General features: G+C 39.6%; 1 protein-coding gene across 1 annotated transcript in view; it reads right to left on the minus strand.

Moving 5' to 3' along the window:
* Nucleotides 1-11,117, minus strand: part of ptgfrnb (prostaglandin F2 receptor inhibitor b) — a 51,480-nt gene extending 40,363 nt beyond the window's left edge. Inside the window, exons 1-3 of the mRNA XM_007572228.2 lie at nucleotides 10,704-11,117; nucleotides 5,926-6,038; nucleotides 5,511-5,769 (exon numbers count right to left, since the gene is read on the minus strand). Coding sequence (XP_007572290.1) covers nucleotides 5,511-5,769; nucleotides 5,926-6,038; nucleotides 10,704-10,749 — 418 coding nt within the window. The 5' untranslated portion in view covers nucleotides 10,750-11,117. The remainder of the gene's footprint in view (nucleotides 1-5,510; nucleotides 5,770-5,925; nucleotides 6,039-10,703) is intronic.
* Between the last annotated feature and the right edge of the window lie 4,560 nt (nucleotides 11,118-15,677).

The following is a 15,677-nucleotide window of genomic DNA, read 5'->3' on the forward strand; positions in this document are numbered from 1 at the left end:
GATACCAAGTTAAGCTGAAGGGTTATGACTCAGTGTCTCAGCCGTTAGTGAGACATTAACTAGGTGGAGCAATGAATTCATAAACTATGATGACCTTTAGACATTTCTACACCATTAAGCAGCTTTCGGTTTAACCGACACAATTCACACGCCTTATAAGAAAAAAAAAATTAATAAATAATTCAAGCTTTGATGGTAAATCTACTTGCGGTAATACAACCAGGGCCACTGCTAAAAGCAGAAACAAAGTAAACACACGGTTCCAGGAGAAGGCACTAAACGTCTGATTGCATGTGTGGCATAAAACACGCCCAGGGAGTGTTCAGGTAACCCAATAAACTCTCCCTTTCACTTCCACACAACAGCATTAGCTCAACTCTTTTATGCCGGACTTCTTTTGTTTTGAATTCACAGCTAAATGCGACGATCAGGCGGCGTCCGAGTAGGTTCTGATAAGTGGCCTGCGACACCACTGAGACCATTTTCTTACTGAAACCAACCACATGACTCACTTTGAGGAGTCCAAAATAAAAACCGGGGGTGTCCCTTTTCTTTTTTTTCCTTCCCTTTATGACTGTTTTCAGTTGAATCCACGTCTCATCGTTTCACAACGGGGAAAAGTGAGGGAACAGACGGATGCTTTGAGGATCGGAATGCGAGCGGCAGAGATACGGGGGGTTAATAATGCCGAATGGTAACCTCACAGTAGGGTTTGCCTGTCTGCACACAGGCTCTGCTTCATTAGCTCCACCAACATGTTTAGATTTTTAACACAATGTGTCACAAGCACAAAAGCAAAAAGGGATGAGTCACTCATTTTAAATCGCTCATCTGAACGCAGTCGTCTTTCAGAATTTCCTGTTTCAACATGTCTGCTTTTAATAGGAAATATATTTTAGAACAATGAACACATTATAAACGTTTTAATTGGATTAGGTCAAATACTGTTTTAGCAGTTGTTGGTGAAGAGCTACATCATTCATGACAAGTTTGAGCAGAGGCAATAGATAGCAAGACCACTGAGGAGACTGAGAGTGTTGTTTGTGAGCATAAAGTAGATTAAGTTCTTTTCTCTTTTACTAAAAATTAGCTAAAAGCAGAATAACATTTTCTTTCTATCTGAACAACTTGAAGGAGAACATCTGACTGCAGAGGTTGTCTGAAGATGTAACAATGTAAAACCTCTCGTCCCTCTGAGCTTCATTTTTAAAAAGACCAAATGGTATGTTACTAAATACTTTACTGTTGAAAGATTTGTAGATAAAGAAATTAATAAAAGAAAGATTTGTAGATCACACTTGAACAATCGCAAGTAAAATACAAAATGATTATGTGTAAAAAGCAAACCCTGCAAGAAAAAAAAAAAATCACTGAATGGCTCCTTGATATAAATGATTGTCAGATTGACATCAAATTTTGAATAAAGTGGATTCACAGAAACTGCAACGTGCACATTTCAAGGTAAACCTTCAAAAACTCTGGTTTTTAGTCCATCAGGTATTTCCTGATTCCCAAAGCATAATACTGCCACCACCTTATATGACGGTATCGCAGGTAGTTATGAACAAAATCACGGATAAGCCGTTCATTTTAGTTTTATTACAACAGGAGATTTTTTTTGTCTCGTGATCCGAGTTATTCAAACATCTTGTGACAAAAGTACAGCATTCTACAGCAAAAAACAACCATGCAATGCATGTTACCGACATGAATAAATCGTAAATCTGAACCTCCTCCATTGGAGAACAAAGCCCATTATTTTAGCCCCATCAAAGTCCTAGCAGCTCCCAGTGTTCACGAGCTTCGTCTCTAAATTTGTCCGGTTTGGAAAGCGATTCTAGTCATGTTGAAAATGTGGCCAACAAGAGGCAGATGGCCCAGAATAAGAAGAACATAGTTGTGCATTGTTGGAATTACACGGATGGCACATTTACATCCCATAAGACAGACTTTGTTTTGGATGCATTCGGTTTGAAAAAAAACAAAGACCACCACTCTGATTTTTTTTTTTTTTTTAGTCCAACTCATATCACCAAATGAAAACACAGCTTTATGTAGATCTATTTAACTAAAGTGATCAATAAAAACATACAACATCTAAAAATATCAAATAAAAGGTCATTTTTATGTTACTAGCTTGAGAAAACCTTATTTTGCATTTAATTTACTGGGATTCCTGTTTATCTCAAGTTCTGGAGTCCATTTTAATCTTCCTTGCAGCTTCGTTATATCAGCTTGTGAAGATATTAACCAAGAGTTTACTGTAGCATCATAAACTGACAAATAACGTGTTTTCTCAAGTTACTTCATCAACTTGAGAAAACAATGCTGTCTAGCAGGAAACAGATGTAACGGCTTCATTAAACCAGAAAACAAGCCCCTCTCCTCGTTTTTTCCTGATAATCTTTCCGTCATCTTATTATTTTTGAAATATCAGGATGTCAAGCTTGGCTTTTTTGTTTCGGCGATTCTGTAATTAGTATTTTAGGATTATCTAAGCTCAACAAACTGTAGGAAGTCAAGAAAAAAAATTGAGTCGATGAAATCAAGCCAATACCAGCGTCCCTAAAGGACAGACCAATCAGGTGTTGGAAGAGTTTGGAGTTTCTGAATGAGTAGGACAAAATACGAGGCTTAATAAGCAGGAAAAAAAAAAAAAAAAAAAGCTTATTTTCTTTGTTGTACTCTTTTAGTGGCAACAGGAAATTCACTTACTAAATTTGGCACCAAAATGTCCAGCATGCTTCGACTTGGAGACTTAATCCCTTTCAGTCGACAAAGATGCTCAAGTTAGTCATCAAAAGATAATAATAGTAATAATAGTAAGATCCATTTTGATGTTTGGGGAGCTCTTTGAAACCTGCTACACTGAGACGAGTATCTATTGCACATAACAAGGACGGTGCAAATAACTGTGTTTTGTTCTGCCTATTAAAATTAGCCTAAAAGGCTCAGCAAACTTCCCTTGTTCTTACATAACCAAACATCCTCGGCGTAGCAACGAGAACATCGCACACGCGCGATCGTGTTCAGCTCCCTCAACTGGTGGAAATCTAACTCTTCGTGACTTGCAGTACGCGAGCAGGTATCTGCGTGGAAATCATTGCGAATGCTAATACATATGCTTAGCATGCACACAACGAGCTCGCTCGCATGCAAACACGGCCGCCTTGTTAATTCAGGTCTAAATTTAACAAGGTGTCTGGGGAGCTGTGCTGGGAAGCAGAGAGCAGCCGAACATGATGGTGCATTATGGAGATAACTAACCTGCTGTCTGATTACGCTCTCCGTCACTTCATCTCTTAAAATGTAGGCTTCGGAGCGAGAAAGATCCCGTCTTTCTCCTCCCACGCAAGATGTTTTTTTTTTTTTGTTTTCTTTAAAGGAAATAAATGTACTGAACTGGAAGGGGGGTTTGGTTTTCAGGGGCCTGGGTTGCCAAACAGAAAGCTTGTTCTTAATTATGAAACGGAAAGCCAATTAAAACCAAGGGGAAACAGCGGAAAATATGCATAGACGGCATGGTCAACTTCGTTAATGGTCCAAGCTTCAAGCCAGTTCGTCACAGTTTATCTCAAATCAGAATCAGCGCTCATGTGCAAATTAATACCGATTATGTTTTCAACGTTTTGCCGTCAGATGAGGAAGAGTCGCAGTTGATCTCTGGGATCAGGCAGGCTGAGATCATATCGAATTTGAGTCGCAAATGTCATTCATCAGTTAAAAAAAAAAAAAAAAAGAAAAGTACTTTCCCAGGAGGGTAAACTGTTGCTGAACAGGTTGTTGCTATGGTCTACTTCCTCTTTACAATGAATGCAAACAAACTGAGGTAGATTTGCTTTAGTTCACTTTCTGTAATTAAATGAGTTGTTCTGTATTAAACATGAACCTTCGCTGAAGTGATTTTAGTTTCATGTTTGGTACTTTTCCATGCTGCTGTTATGTTTCAGGACATTAACCTCACAGTTTCACTTTCATCTCAGTGGCACTTTTGCTCACAAGCACAACCAGACAAAAACTGCAGAATTGTAAGACTTGGCTAAAGTCTAGCTTTGAGTCCCACCCGGTTTAAACATCAACAACAATTACAAAGTGTATCAAACTACATTCGCCGGCTTTATAATATAATAACTTTACGATTAAGGAAACCCAAAAAAAAAAAAAAAAAAAATGCTAGCCACACAAACACAGCATTGACTGACGTATTTAGTTTGAGTTCGATAATGTGAAAGGGTCTGGCTGACCTTTCTTGACCTCCCCTTAAACATTTATTAATAACTTCAAAACGACAGCGTCACAAAATAAATGTTTTGCATTGCAAAGCAGCACCAGCGTAGCAACGTAGCATAAATGTTTGCTAGATTTTTTTCACCACAACCATCCATCCATCCATCCATCCATCCATTTTCCTTCACCCTTGTCCCTCAGTGGGGTCGGGAGGGGTGCTGGTGCCTATCTCCAGCTCACGTTCCGGGCGAGAGGCGGGGTACACCCTGGACAGGTCGCCAGTCTGTCGCAGTCACCACAACCAACAAGGTTAAAGCGGTGGTCACACTTCAGCTAACCCGCTAATAGACAAGCTAATGTTTTGATTAGGAGTTTAGCATTTTAGCTAACTTTGAAAACATTTAGCATACTTGCTAAAAGAGCAATGAATCTAAAATCTCTGATGCTATTGAAATTTATTGAGATGAACTTTTGTGCAGGTGATGCGAGAGGGCCTGACTTATCTTTCTTGACCTACTCTTAAAAGTTTTGTTAATTACTTCAAAATGACAGAGCCACAAAATAAATATTTTGCAATGCAAAGCAGCACTAGCGTAGCAATGCAGCATGAAAATTTGTTAGACTTATCACCAGACTCGACAACGTTACTATGAAACAAGAGTGGCCATATTTCCGCTAATAGCCGAGCTAATATTTCGCTCAGGGATTCAGCATATTTGCTAACTTTGATAACATTTAGCACTCTTACCTCTAATCCTTGCAATGGATCTAAAGTGATTGCAACTTACTGAGCTGCATGCTTTTAAGTTGCAAAAATGCTGCAATGATTAGCTAACACAGAATTAAAAATTAATTGGAAAAATAAACCCTCAGTGTGCTGAATGGCACAGCTTCGTCCAACGTTTTCAGTCGTACAATGTCATTTAGATTCTCTCCAAATCTCCATCTCCCTGGTTCTAATTCGACACAAGCCAAGTACTCCCACCTGACATCTGCTCTCCACCACCAGAGTGTGTGCTCTATGTCTGTGTGCAGGCCAGTAATTGTCTAAAACCAGCGTTCACACAGTGTGTGTGCAGGAGGATATAAATAGATAGTTAGCAAAGCTCTAGTGAGGAATGGAGAAAGCTGCTAAATGAACCAACACAGCTATGTGTGGCAGAAAACCAGTACTCTGAAAACCCTACTGTGAAACACGGTGATGGCAGCAGCATGATACGGGGATGCTTGGACAGAGTTTATTGGGAAAATGCTGCCTTTACTCAGATTTCTTCCCATCTTACCCCTGAGTTGGACCTGAGCGTCGTAGTTGCCGCTGGTGGTCGGGTCGGTACTCGGCGTTCGGCAGAGGTAGAAACCGGAGTCTGTCAGCTTCACCTCGCCGATCTTTAGCTCCGCCTCATTGTCCTGGAGACGCACCACTGAGATGTCACCGGATGCGACACGCCTGCTGAACGAAGGGTCCGAGAAACTGGATTCGAAGGTGGAGATGATTCGACTCCTTGGCTCGTTTCCATCCCTGGACATCTCCCAGTCAAAATCCTGCAGGGCAGAGGAGGATAACAGTGACCTTCAGTCAGTGAACCACCATTTTCTGATCCTGCTTCTTCGTATAACCCAACAATCTTCCATCATCAATGTGGTTGATCATTTTTAACAGAGCAAAAACAACAATTAGCATAAATGCCAAGACAATACCTGCTCACTAGGTCCTCCATAGTCATTGACGTCACACCTGATGGAGACCGGCTGACCTTCCACCCTGATTAATGGACCAGGAGAGACCGTCACCACACGGGCCGAGCATCCACCTGGAAGGACAGACAAAACTCCACAGATTAACCCTTTAATACACAACAGAGACTTGTTTGGCACTCAACACCCATATTATGTAAGTTAAAAATTAAAAGTTTGGATATTTGTGCGGGGTTCTGTAAGGCGTTTTGTTCGTTCAAGCTACAAACAATATGCGGAGAAAACGGGCGGCAAAGTCAGCCTGTGGCTCCCCGAACGTCTCACAGGTGGAGTTTTGTATTTCAGGAGGAGGCGGGTGATGTTTTCACACTGTAACTCTGTTTCGACATGTACAACAGATACCAAGACTCGACACAGGCCGGGCTTGTCGTGACCTGAGGGAAACACGGACCAGGGACGTTCATAATGACACGATGCAAAAGCTAGTCGAGCATGGGCTGCACTTTTTAACTTTCTGTGCGTGGATTCTGACGCATTACGCTGAGTCATCCCTCATTTTGTTCCAGTTTCTTTCTAAGAAGCCACACTTTGACGTAATTTTTTTGGAGGTGGCCTTTTGAGGTGAATATATCTCCAGGCTTTCTGACACTCTTTAAAACCTGTTTGAACTTTTTGCTACTTTTCTCAAATCGGATGCAATTCCTTTGCATAGTACAGTGGGTGTGTTGCATTCAACCCAAAGATACTCTATATTCTGAATGTTGTTGTAATTCATATCATCCAAATATCTTCAAAAAGTAACTGAGGATGACGATGCTGCGAGCAGGAAGGATCTCTGATAGCAGTCAGCCTTCCAACAAATCAAAACGGGCCTCTGACTAAAGACTGTTGGGTCACGACAGTCATGGTAACAACTTAATATCTGGTCAGACGACACAATATTGAACAGTAACATGACCTAGATGACGTCATCAGCTGTTGCCCAACTGCTAACCCACCTCATTTGCTTTTGCAACTTCTTAAATTTCCCATCTAGCGCTACGGTTAGAAAGTTGAGGAGAAAGATGTTGAAATGACGAACAAAAGTCTAAGAAAAAGAACAAATAAGAACTGACCTAACCGAGCTGCTCCGTCATGATATTCAAAATATTCTAGAAAACATGATTAAACGTATTCAGCTGGACAACTCTTCTCCTTCAGAAGTTTTTTAATTCTTTATTGGAAACATTCTTGAAAGATTTTGGTCCAAACTGAAGGCACCATCCAGAACACACCGCAGCATTCACAGATTGTTTTCCAGCATACCTTTCCACATCCAGGGTTTCCCTCGGTGTATTATAAGCCTGGTGGGCTGCCAGGCTGTATTAGTGCCCCACCAGGCTGAGCACTGTTTGTTTATTACAGTTCTGTTTTTTGTTTTTTTAAATACAGCAGTAACAGTGAAAGCAAACATGGGTTAAAGAACTTCTATGGCAACCTAGTGTGGTAATTATGTGAACACATATATAGACTGCGGTCAGGTGTTTTTTTAATTATTATTACTTCCTGAAACTAACTACTTCCTGTCTTTACCGTTCCGCATATTGATATAATCACTTAGTCATATTTTCAAACTTAGTCAACTTTAAACATTTTTAACTGGGGAAAAAAAAAAAAAAAACACAGTAGGATGCCTTAAAAAAAATCTTCACCTTGTCTAGATGCTAAATGCACCAGGCTGCTGCCATCTGATCATCCTCGTTGGGTCTAAAGCTGAAAACTAAACTGGTTTTAGTTTAAAGATGCCCACGTAAAGAGGCCTCTCGGTGAAACTGAGGAGTTCGTCTCTATTGGAGCTTATGGAAGGGAGCCAGCTGTTATTTCTGTGAGCCTGCAGAGTGTGGGCTTCTTCTGCTTCCAAGGAGTCAAGATGTTGTAAAATAAGAAACCCGGTGCATGCTGGTGGTGCCCCATAGCTGGATTCATCTTTAACTCTTTAGCTGCTGAACCGTTAGCGTGCCCACAGCGTGATTCACACGGCGAAGGAAGCAAATCCAGCGTGGGCTGTGATTTTAAACAATCACAGCTCAGATGTTTTTTTTGTTTTGTTTTGTTTGTTTTTTTCCACTTTTTAAAATATTAAAAAGTTGAGGCAAATTTTCAACAGTGGCGGCAGAAGTAAACAGAGCAGCCGTGTCCTTCATGCAGACACTGTTTGTTCAGTTAGAAGCAAACCAAGGCCTGATAAGCCAGACTGGCAGCCGAATGTTTTACCCACACAATTCCTCTCTTATCAATTCGAATTTGAATTTTCCAATCTGATTTGAGCTGAAAGCTAAAAATGAAGTCAATGATTGATTTTTTTATATATAATCCGAGTTCACATTCAATGGGTCCAAATTTGGTTTCTAGTTCTGATTTTAGCTCAAACAGTTGCACAGAGTGCTTCTTCTGTTTTCATTAAGCTCACTTTCTAACTCACAAAAAGCCCTTGCTCTCCTTTAGCGGTTCTTACTGCGAACGGCGCCGCGGGCCTGACCCCGGGGTCATTAAATAAACATAAATACAGTTGTAAAACCAAACCAACCATTTTAGAAAAACCAGCATTTGAAAAAACATGCACTTTATAGATTCCTGCAGCTCAAAGAAAAACCTGATCCCTATCGGTTTCTGCAGACGTATCACCTGAAACTTGATCGATATTTGTATTTTTTTTTATGCTGATTCTGGAGGAAAATGTGAGAAAACATGGCAGGATCATCAAAATCTGATGTTAGAGGCTGGATTCAGGCCATGAATGACTAAAAAGCTGTGCTGATGCACTCGGTTTATTCCAGGAGAGAAATTATACAGTCTGGCAGGGACATTAAAGCAGAAGTCTGACCAACAGGCTTCTTCTTCTTTCTCATGTGAATCTGACTGTATGTGTGATATTTTGGCAACCACAAAACAGGAACCCAGACACCAACGAATACGTCAGCGCAGTCTCAGAACATGCAAATAAAAAGGAAAACAAAAAAAATGCTGTGAGCATTATTAAACTTTAGTTTGGAAGCTAAAGATCACGGTTGCGGCTTCTGCAAGATCTGGTGCATGTATAAGTACAAGAAATGCAAAACCGCATGCGTGCTGGCGACATCTGATCGTCTTTCCCTGAACTAATTTAAGCCAACTCTCCCCTGCTCTCACGTGCGTTCACATTGGAGAAGCCCACTGTGACGCCCATCAGCATATGGCGACTTCAGCACTCAGGTAGGCCAGGGAACAAGTCCCCGGCCTGTACCTCCTGCAGGGTAAAACCGGCTCAGCGGCTGGTACTGTAACCGCGGTGACAGCGGCGGTGTTGGCGAAACAGAAACAAACGATGCTGTTCATCACAGAGGCCGGCTCGCTTTGACTATAAGCTGGCTAATGGGACCCTGTCCCCTCACTCTGGACAAATTGATCTCAAGGGAGACGCAGTCTGACAGATTAATGAAAGGTTAGCCTGAGAAAATAAACAAAAACAGGGAAAATACAACAACTTTACCGTCTTTGCAGAGACGGTAAAGAAACAGGATGTGTAGAAGTGCAGTTTAATTAAGTGTGAGGCGATAATCTTACTTTGCTAAGAGATATTTCCTCAATTTCTGCTTGTGGATTAACTCCTACTCTGTGCAGAATCTGCTCTACTCATGTTTTGCTGATGACTCTGTAATTTCAGAAGCTGATGAGTTTATCACCTGACTTAGGTTAAGTAAAGCACAACATGGACATTACTTTCTCACATTTACTTAGTAACTGACACCTCTATGATAAAATTCACTTGTATGTTTTAGATCTTCTAAAATATACAAGTGTTGCACCCAAAACCACAAAAATTGTTTGTTTTTATTTTTTATTTTTCTTTAGTTCAAATAGTTAACTTAAAGAATTCAGCTCGTTTTCCAGTTATTTATGTTATCATTTTAGTTCAGTTTAAGTGTTCTTATACCATTTTTTCCAACTTTGTCTCATTAAATACAATAAAGAACATTAAAAATGTGGATTTTAAACTCAATGTTAGTTGTAGTCAACTTCTCCCTTTAAAATCCAAATAGGGTTAGGGTTAACCCTAACCCTACACCTGGTAACAAGAAATGCTTTTAAAACCTTAAAATGTAGAAAACTTTAAGGGCTATTGCAGATATAATAGGTATTACTACCTTAGGAGATTCATGTTAGGTTTCTTTAACTGGTAGATGTTATCAAAACCAATAGAAAGTAGTTACACTGTAATGTTATATGTTTGTCAGTCATGAATTGAAGACTTAGCTAAACATTTCTAATGCACCAAATTCCATTTAGGAAAATTACTTTTTTTGATTATTTCCCTCTATTTACATAATGGCTAGTATAAACTAAAACTAATTGCTTTACATTTTGCATTGTAGTTCTCATTGTCAATTCGGGTAAAAGAAAAACGACAAACAACGATAAAACATGCCCAATTTCACTGTTATTTAGCTGCAGTCGCTGATTCTTTTCCTCCAAAATTTGAAGCGCTTACCAGCCGCTACCACCAGGTAACAGTGGTTTAAGTTTAAAATGCATTCAAATAAAGACATTATTACACTTCTAGTGTATGCCGAATCGTCTGATGGACTACATCAATGGTGATTTTGTTATAAATAATTTAATTGCTAACTCATGAGCATGTGAAATAACAAAATAGTTCAAATTCACAGACTCCCAAAGGGCATTCCGTATGACTTCCAGTCTGGTACGAGCCATAGGAGTTAATCATTCATTAACAATCAAGCAAATAGAGAGAGGTATCTTACCGATGAATAAAAGACCAAAGGCGAGTGCAAGGAAACCGGGTTCCATGTTCACCACTCTCCTACTCTGCCGTCTCCCTTTAGTCCTTAATTTTCCCCACGTCCTTTGTCCTGGGTTGGGACAAGAAAAACCAACCCTCCCGTAGATGGAGGGTCAAACCCTAATGAAACTCTTGGCGGCCAGTCCGCCGCGCTCCGTACACACCCCAAGCGGAGCCGCAAAAAGCCCAGAAAACGAGCGCACACCCGGCGTATCCTAATCCAGAGAAATGAAGACCCGGCGAGAGCGTTCCCACGATTTTCCACACGCTGACATGACTGAGCTGCTTTTAATAGTGTGGGAGCGAAGCAGACACATCCACAGACTGAATAAAGCTGATTGGGAAGGAGGGACGGAGAGAGAGAGAGAGACAGAGAGAGAGAGAGAGGCCGGAAGTTAGGTGAGCAAGGAGGAAGCAGGGAGGTCCCAGGTGGAGCTAATGACACTTTTCATGACATATTATTACTCACCGACAGTTGGACATTAGTAACTAGTTAAATTTGCATTAAAAATGTACTTTCATTAGTTGTTTTTTTTTATTACGCTGTAATTTTTACTTTCGCTTGAGTAATTTTATTATCAAGTATCACCATTGAATGGAAAATAAACATGACTTAATCAAAACCTCACCGGAAACAGACACACACCTGCAGTTTTTGTTAAAATTTCATGGTTTTTTTATTGAAAGGAACTGCTTGGGAATTTTTTTTCTTATGCCTTATTTTTATTTATTTATTTTTTTGTTATTTCTCCTAATTATTGTCATTTTGATCCGCAAAATATAAAATAATTTGGTCCATCTGATGACCATTTAATATTTTCAAATATTAAATGACTGATAATTTCATCAGTTAGTACTTGAATAGACTTTTTATCCATAACATTTTTAGTCCTACTTGAATAATTTTTTGAACGGCAACTTATTACTTTTACTTGATTAAAAATATGTTGAAGTAATGCTACTTTTAGTTGAAAACATTAGTTGCAGCAATGTTTCTTGGCAATAAATATTCTACCATTGGAAATCCAGTTTATTTCCCTCTTAAATGGAGCCACATTTGTCACAAAAACACTATAACTGACACTCTGCCAATGCCGAACAGGTTTTGGTGGAGGCAGTATGATGGTGTGTGTCTCCCTCTCTGGAAAAACCACGCCTGTCATCCTAATGTAAAGAGATTCCAAGATGACGGTTGTTGTGCAAGCCAAGCCGTCATGTTTCACTCTCTCTCCGATTGCCGCCCTTTTCTCCAGTGATGACGCACTCCTGTTGTCAGTTCCAGTCCTGCGGTTAGAACCATGCTGGGAATTTACCCAGAGCCGCTACACAGGTCAAAGTTCATGCCTCAGTCAGCCTCTCTGCAGGCAGAGAAGGAGGAGGAGAAGGAGTTTAGGGTTACAACCCTAGGGTCAAAGGTCGCTTATCCAAGTGTGTGTTAGTGTGTGCATGAATCCAGTCTCTACAACTTAGCATCTGCTGCAACAAAGTAAACAAAAACACAGAGGTTGGAGCATTATCTGGCTTTCGAGGCAATGTATTTGATGATATTATTATATTCACATACTTTGAGTAGGACATATTAAAACAGATTTAAATAAATGTGAGGCAAAGCTGAGCATTTCATTCATAAGATAGCACCTCTGATACACCTGTGATTATTTAGCGTGCAGCTGATGTGACGTTAGGTCGCCATCTTCTGGCTACGAACAAGCTGTGCAACACTACAGCGCCATCTTTCTCTTTATTTGATGAATCTTCCAACATCCTCAGAAAATGGTCAAACCACCTCGGTCTGCACCAAACAAATCTAAACTTGTGCACTAAATTCTGCTTGTTAACCCACCAAAGCCTATATATTTATTAAATCATTGCAAAGGAAATGTTTAAACCACAGAAAATATGAAATTATAACCAAAATAATGTCCATGCTGTGTTTAGATGCGGTCCAGTGATTCTGGACAACACAATAAGATCTTTGAATGCAACCCAGAGATGCTGCCTGAGATTATGAGCCAATATTTTTTTCTGTCAACCAACCAAAGTTGCTTCCTAAATATTTTTATTAACTTTTTTTAACCGCTGTTCTTTTTATTTGTACCGCGTCTGTGCAGTTCAAAGTAAGGCCCCCAGAGGGAGTAATCCCTCCAAGATGTCATGCCAAGTGGTCATGTTTCTGAATTATTGCTGAAATGCATCAACATGGACTTGAATGAATTTATCAATGCAGGATAAAAACTTTTTTTTGCAAATTAGTAAATCTTGTTTGAAATTGATGGTGAGGAAAGAAAAGAAAGAGAAAGAGAGATCAGGAAATTGGCACAAATAAAGCAATTCGCAGTTGCCATGCCAGCAGTACCGTCCTGATTCCAGATCTGGCCCAGACCTGTCTGCTCTGTGGATAGAAGTTAGCATTCCACTCAGAGAATGATTTTGTTTGTACCCGGAAGCTGTGGGACTCCAAAACTGACATTGTTCTCTTAAAACCACATAAGAGACATTGTTTTCCACCCCAAAAGTACAAAAATGACTAAAATGGAATAAACTTTATTGTCTCTCAGCAGGGAAATTCAGGTGCACCAACAACAAAGTGAGAGACAAGTCAAAGCAAGTGGATTCACACAAAGACAAAATCCTGAAACAGAAAGCAAGAACAGCACAGTGCAGTTATTAACAACGGTATACTAAAATTCAGAGAATTGGGAAGCTAAGTAGGATCATTTATTTAAAAAAGAAGCTAAATTACATATAGATTAGTGCGTAAAACAATAGATTATTTACAAGAAATGAAAAAAACATGTTTCTAGTTTGTTGGAAGCATCTGTTGGGAGGAAGGACCTGTCATATCGCTCGTTTGTCCTCAGTGATCAAAATGTCATGTTACGCTGATGATATGGTCTTTATGAATCTTTTTGATCTTTTATGAATGAGTCAGTCTATTCAAAGTTAATAAAAAGGAAGAAAAGGTTTGTTTTCAAAATATTATAATAATCTGTGTCAAAAATGTTCCAGTAAGCATTTATGTATATTCCCGGAGACCTTAGAATTTATTAGCTATCTGACAAAATAAAAAAATAAAATAAAAAATGTACACACATACAAAGAAACTCACAAGTAGTTTGAAAAGTTTATTCAGAACATATTCCTCCCTGGACACTACTCTAGAGAGTTTTGTTTTCATTTTCAGAAAGTAAAAAAATAACAATTAGGAAATGACATCAGACCCATAGAGCACTTTTCAACGATCAAACGGTTCGCAAAGACATAAAATGAAAAAAATGCAACACGACATAACCAGCTTTACCAAAAACAGAAAAGAACACACGATCCCCAAAGTTACAATAGTAATCTAGCATATTAAGTGTTAATAATAATCCATCCAACAGATCAGATGTTTAAGCAGAGGTGACAGTAACGGCCCCCATCTCTTTTGAGCTTTCTGCGATCTTCACCCACTTCCCTTCACTTTCAAATGTCCATTCGGTCCCAGTGCATTCATAAGTCCCTTGATCAGACGCGGTGACTCTGGAAATCACCACCTCAAACACACCGTCTCTCCCAGAAACCAAGCGCAGGCCCCCATCAGAGTAGCGGCTGGTGAAAGTTGGACCTGGGACGATGTCTAGCTGAGGACCAAACTTGAGAATTTCCAAAGAGGTGGTGCCTTTTTTCACCGACCAGGAGACGGACAAGTAGGTCAGGGAAGGGAAGGTCAGTTCTCGACTGACGCTGCAGCAAAGCTTGAGGTCATTTCCCTCTTGGACGACCGGGGACGGAGCCTGGGGGGACACCTTGAGGGTGTTGGGGATAACTAATGGGGGAAAAACAGAAAGACACACAACATTTTATGAATAAAATGGCTGTTTTGTTCAGGGTGGACTTCTACTGTGGTCTACTACTTAGGTTTAGAATTAAGTTTTGGTTATAGTTGGGGTGAAGAATAGAGAATGGTTAGGATTAGGAAAAATATTTGGATTAAGCATGAATGCAACTACTAAAATGAAGGGAAGCTAAGACAAAGCCGCTGAATGAATAAACACAACTATGTGTGGTAGAAAACTACCAGTATGAAAACCCCAAATGGGTGAAACACGGTGGTGGCAGCAGCATGATGAGGGGATGCTTGGAAAAAGTTCATTGGAAAAATGTGTTAAAAAATGTGTTAAAAAAAACACATTAAAAAATGTGTTTCATAATGCTGTTTGTTTTTATGTGGATGATTGGAAAGATGCATGATGTGTGATCCTGCCTGACATGCTTACAGTACAAACGTGTGTGTGTGTGTGTGTGTGTGTATGTGTTGACTTTACAAGATGAAAAAATCTATTATTAGAAGATCCCTGATGTTTTATAGAAATTTTTTGCTTCCAAATACGTTTTTGTTACTTTCTACTAACCTCAAGTTCAGCGTTTCATTCCTTGTGTTGCTGCAGTTCAGAAAAACAACCACCAGAGGGAGTAAGTGCGCCCATCAAGCTTCATGTTTCTTCCTAGATGGAAATGTATCAAACAAGAAACTGTTCTGCATAAAACCTTAGTTCTGAAAGGTTCCTCTTTCTGCAGAACCCAGACTCCAGCTTATGTCTTCACTTTTGGACTTTTCTTTGCTGAATAAATATTTTCTTCACATTAGTCATAGTCATTGTCCTCCAGGAGAAGTAGCAATGTTTCCTACAGATAAGCATAAAAAGTTATGCTTCCTCAAAGCATAACATGATCTGCCACGTTATGCAGATGATATTCCCTTTATGCATCTGTTTGTAGCAACAAATTTACATGCTGACATCAAACTGAATGAAACAATCGAACATCCTCCAGCATGAATACAACTCTGGCTGCATAAAATTGTATGCTACCATGCTAATCACGGATGCATAAATTATTTTATATATATATTTATGTTTCAGTTTGGTTTCATATATATATATATATATATATA

The sequence above is a fragment of the Poecilia formosa genome, unplaced genomic scaffold, assembly GCF_000485575.1.
Source record: "Poecilia formosa unplaced genomic scaffold, Poecilia_formosa-5.1.2 Scaffold297, whole genome shotgun sequence".
Classification (NCBI taxonomy): domain Eukaryota; kingdom Metazoa; phylum Chordata; class Actinopteri; order Cyprinodontiformes; family Poeciliidae; genus Poecilia; species Poecilia formosa.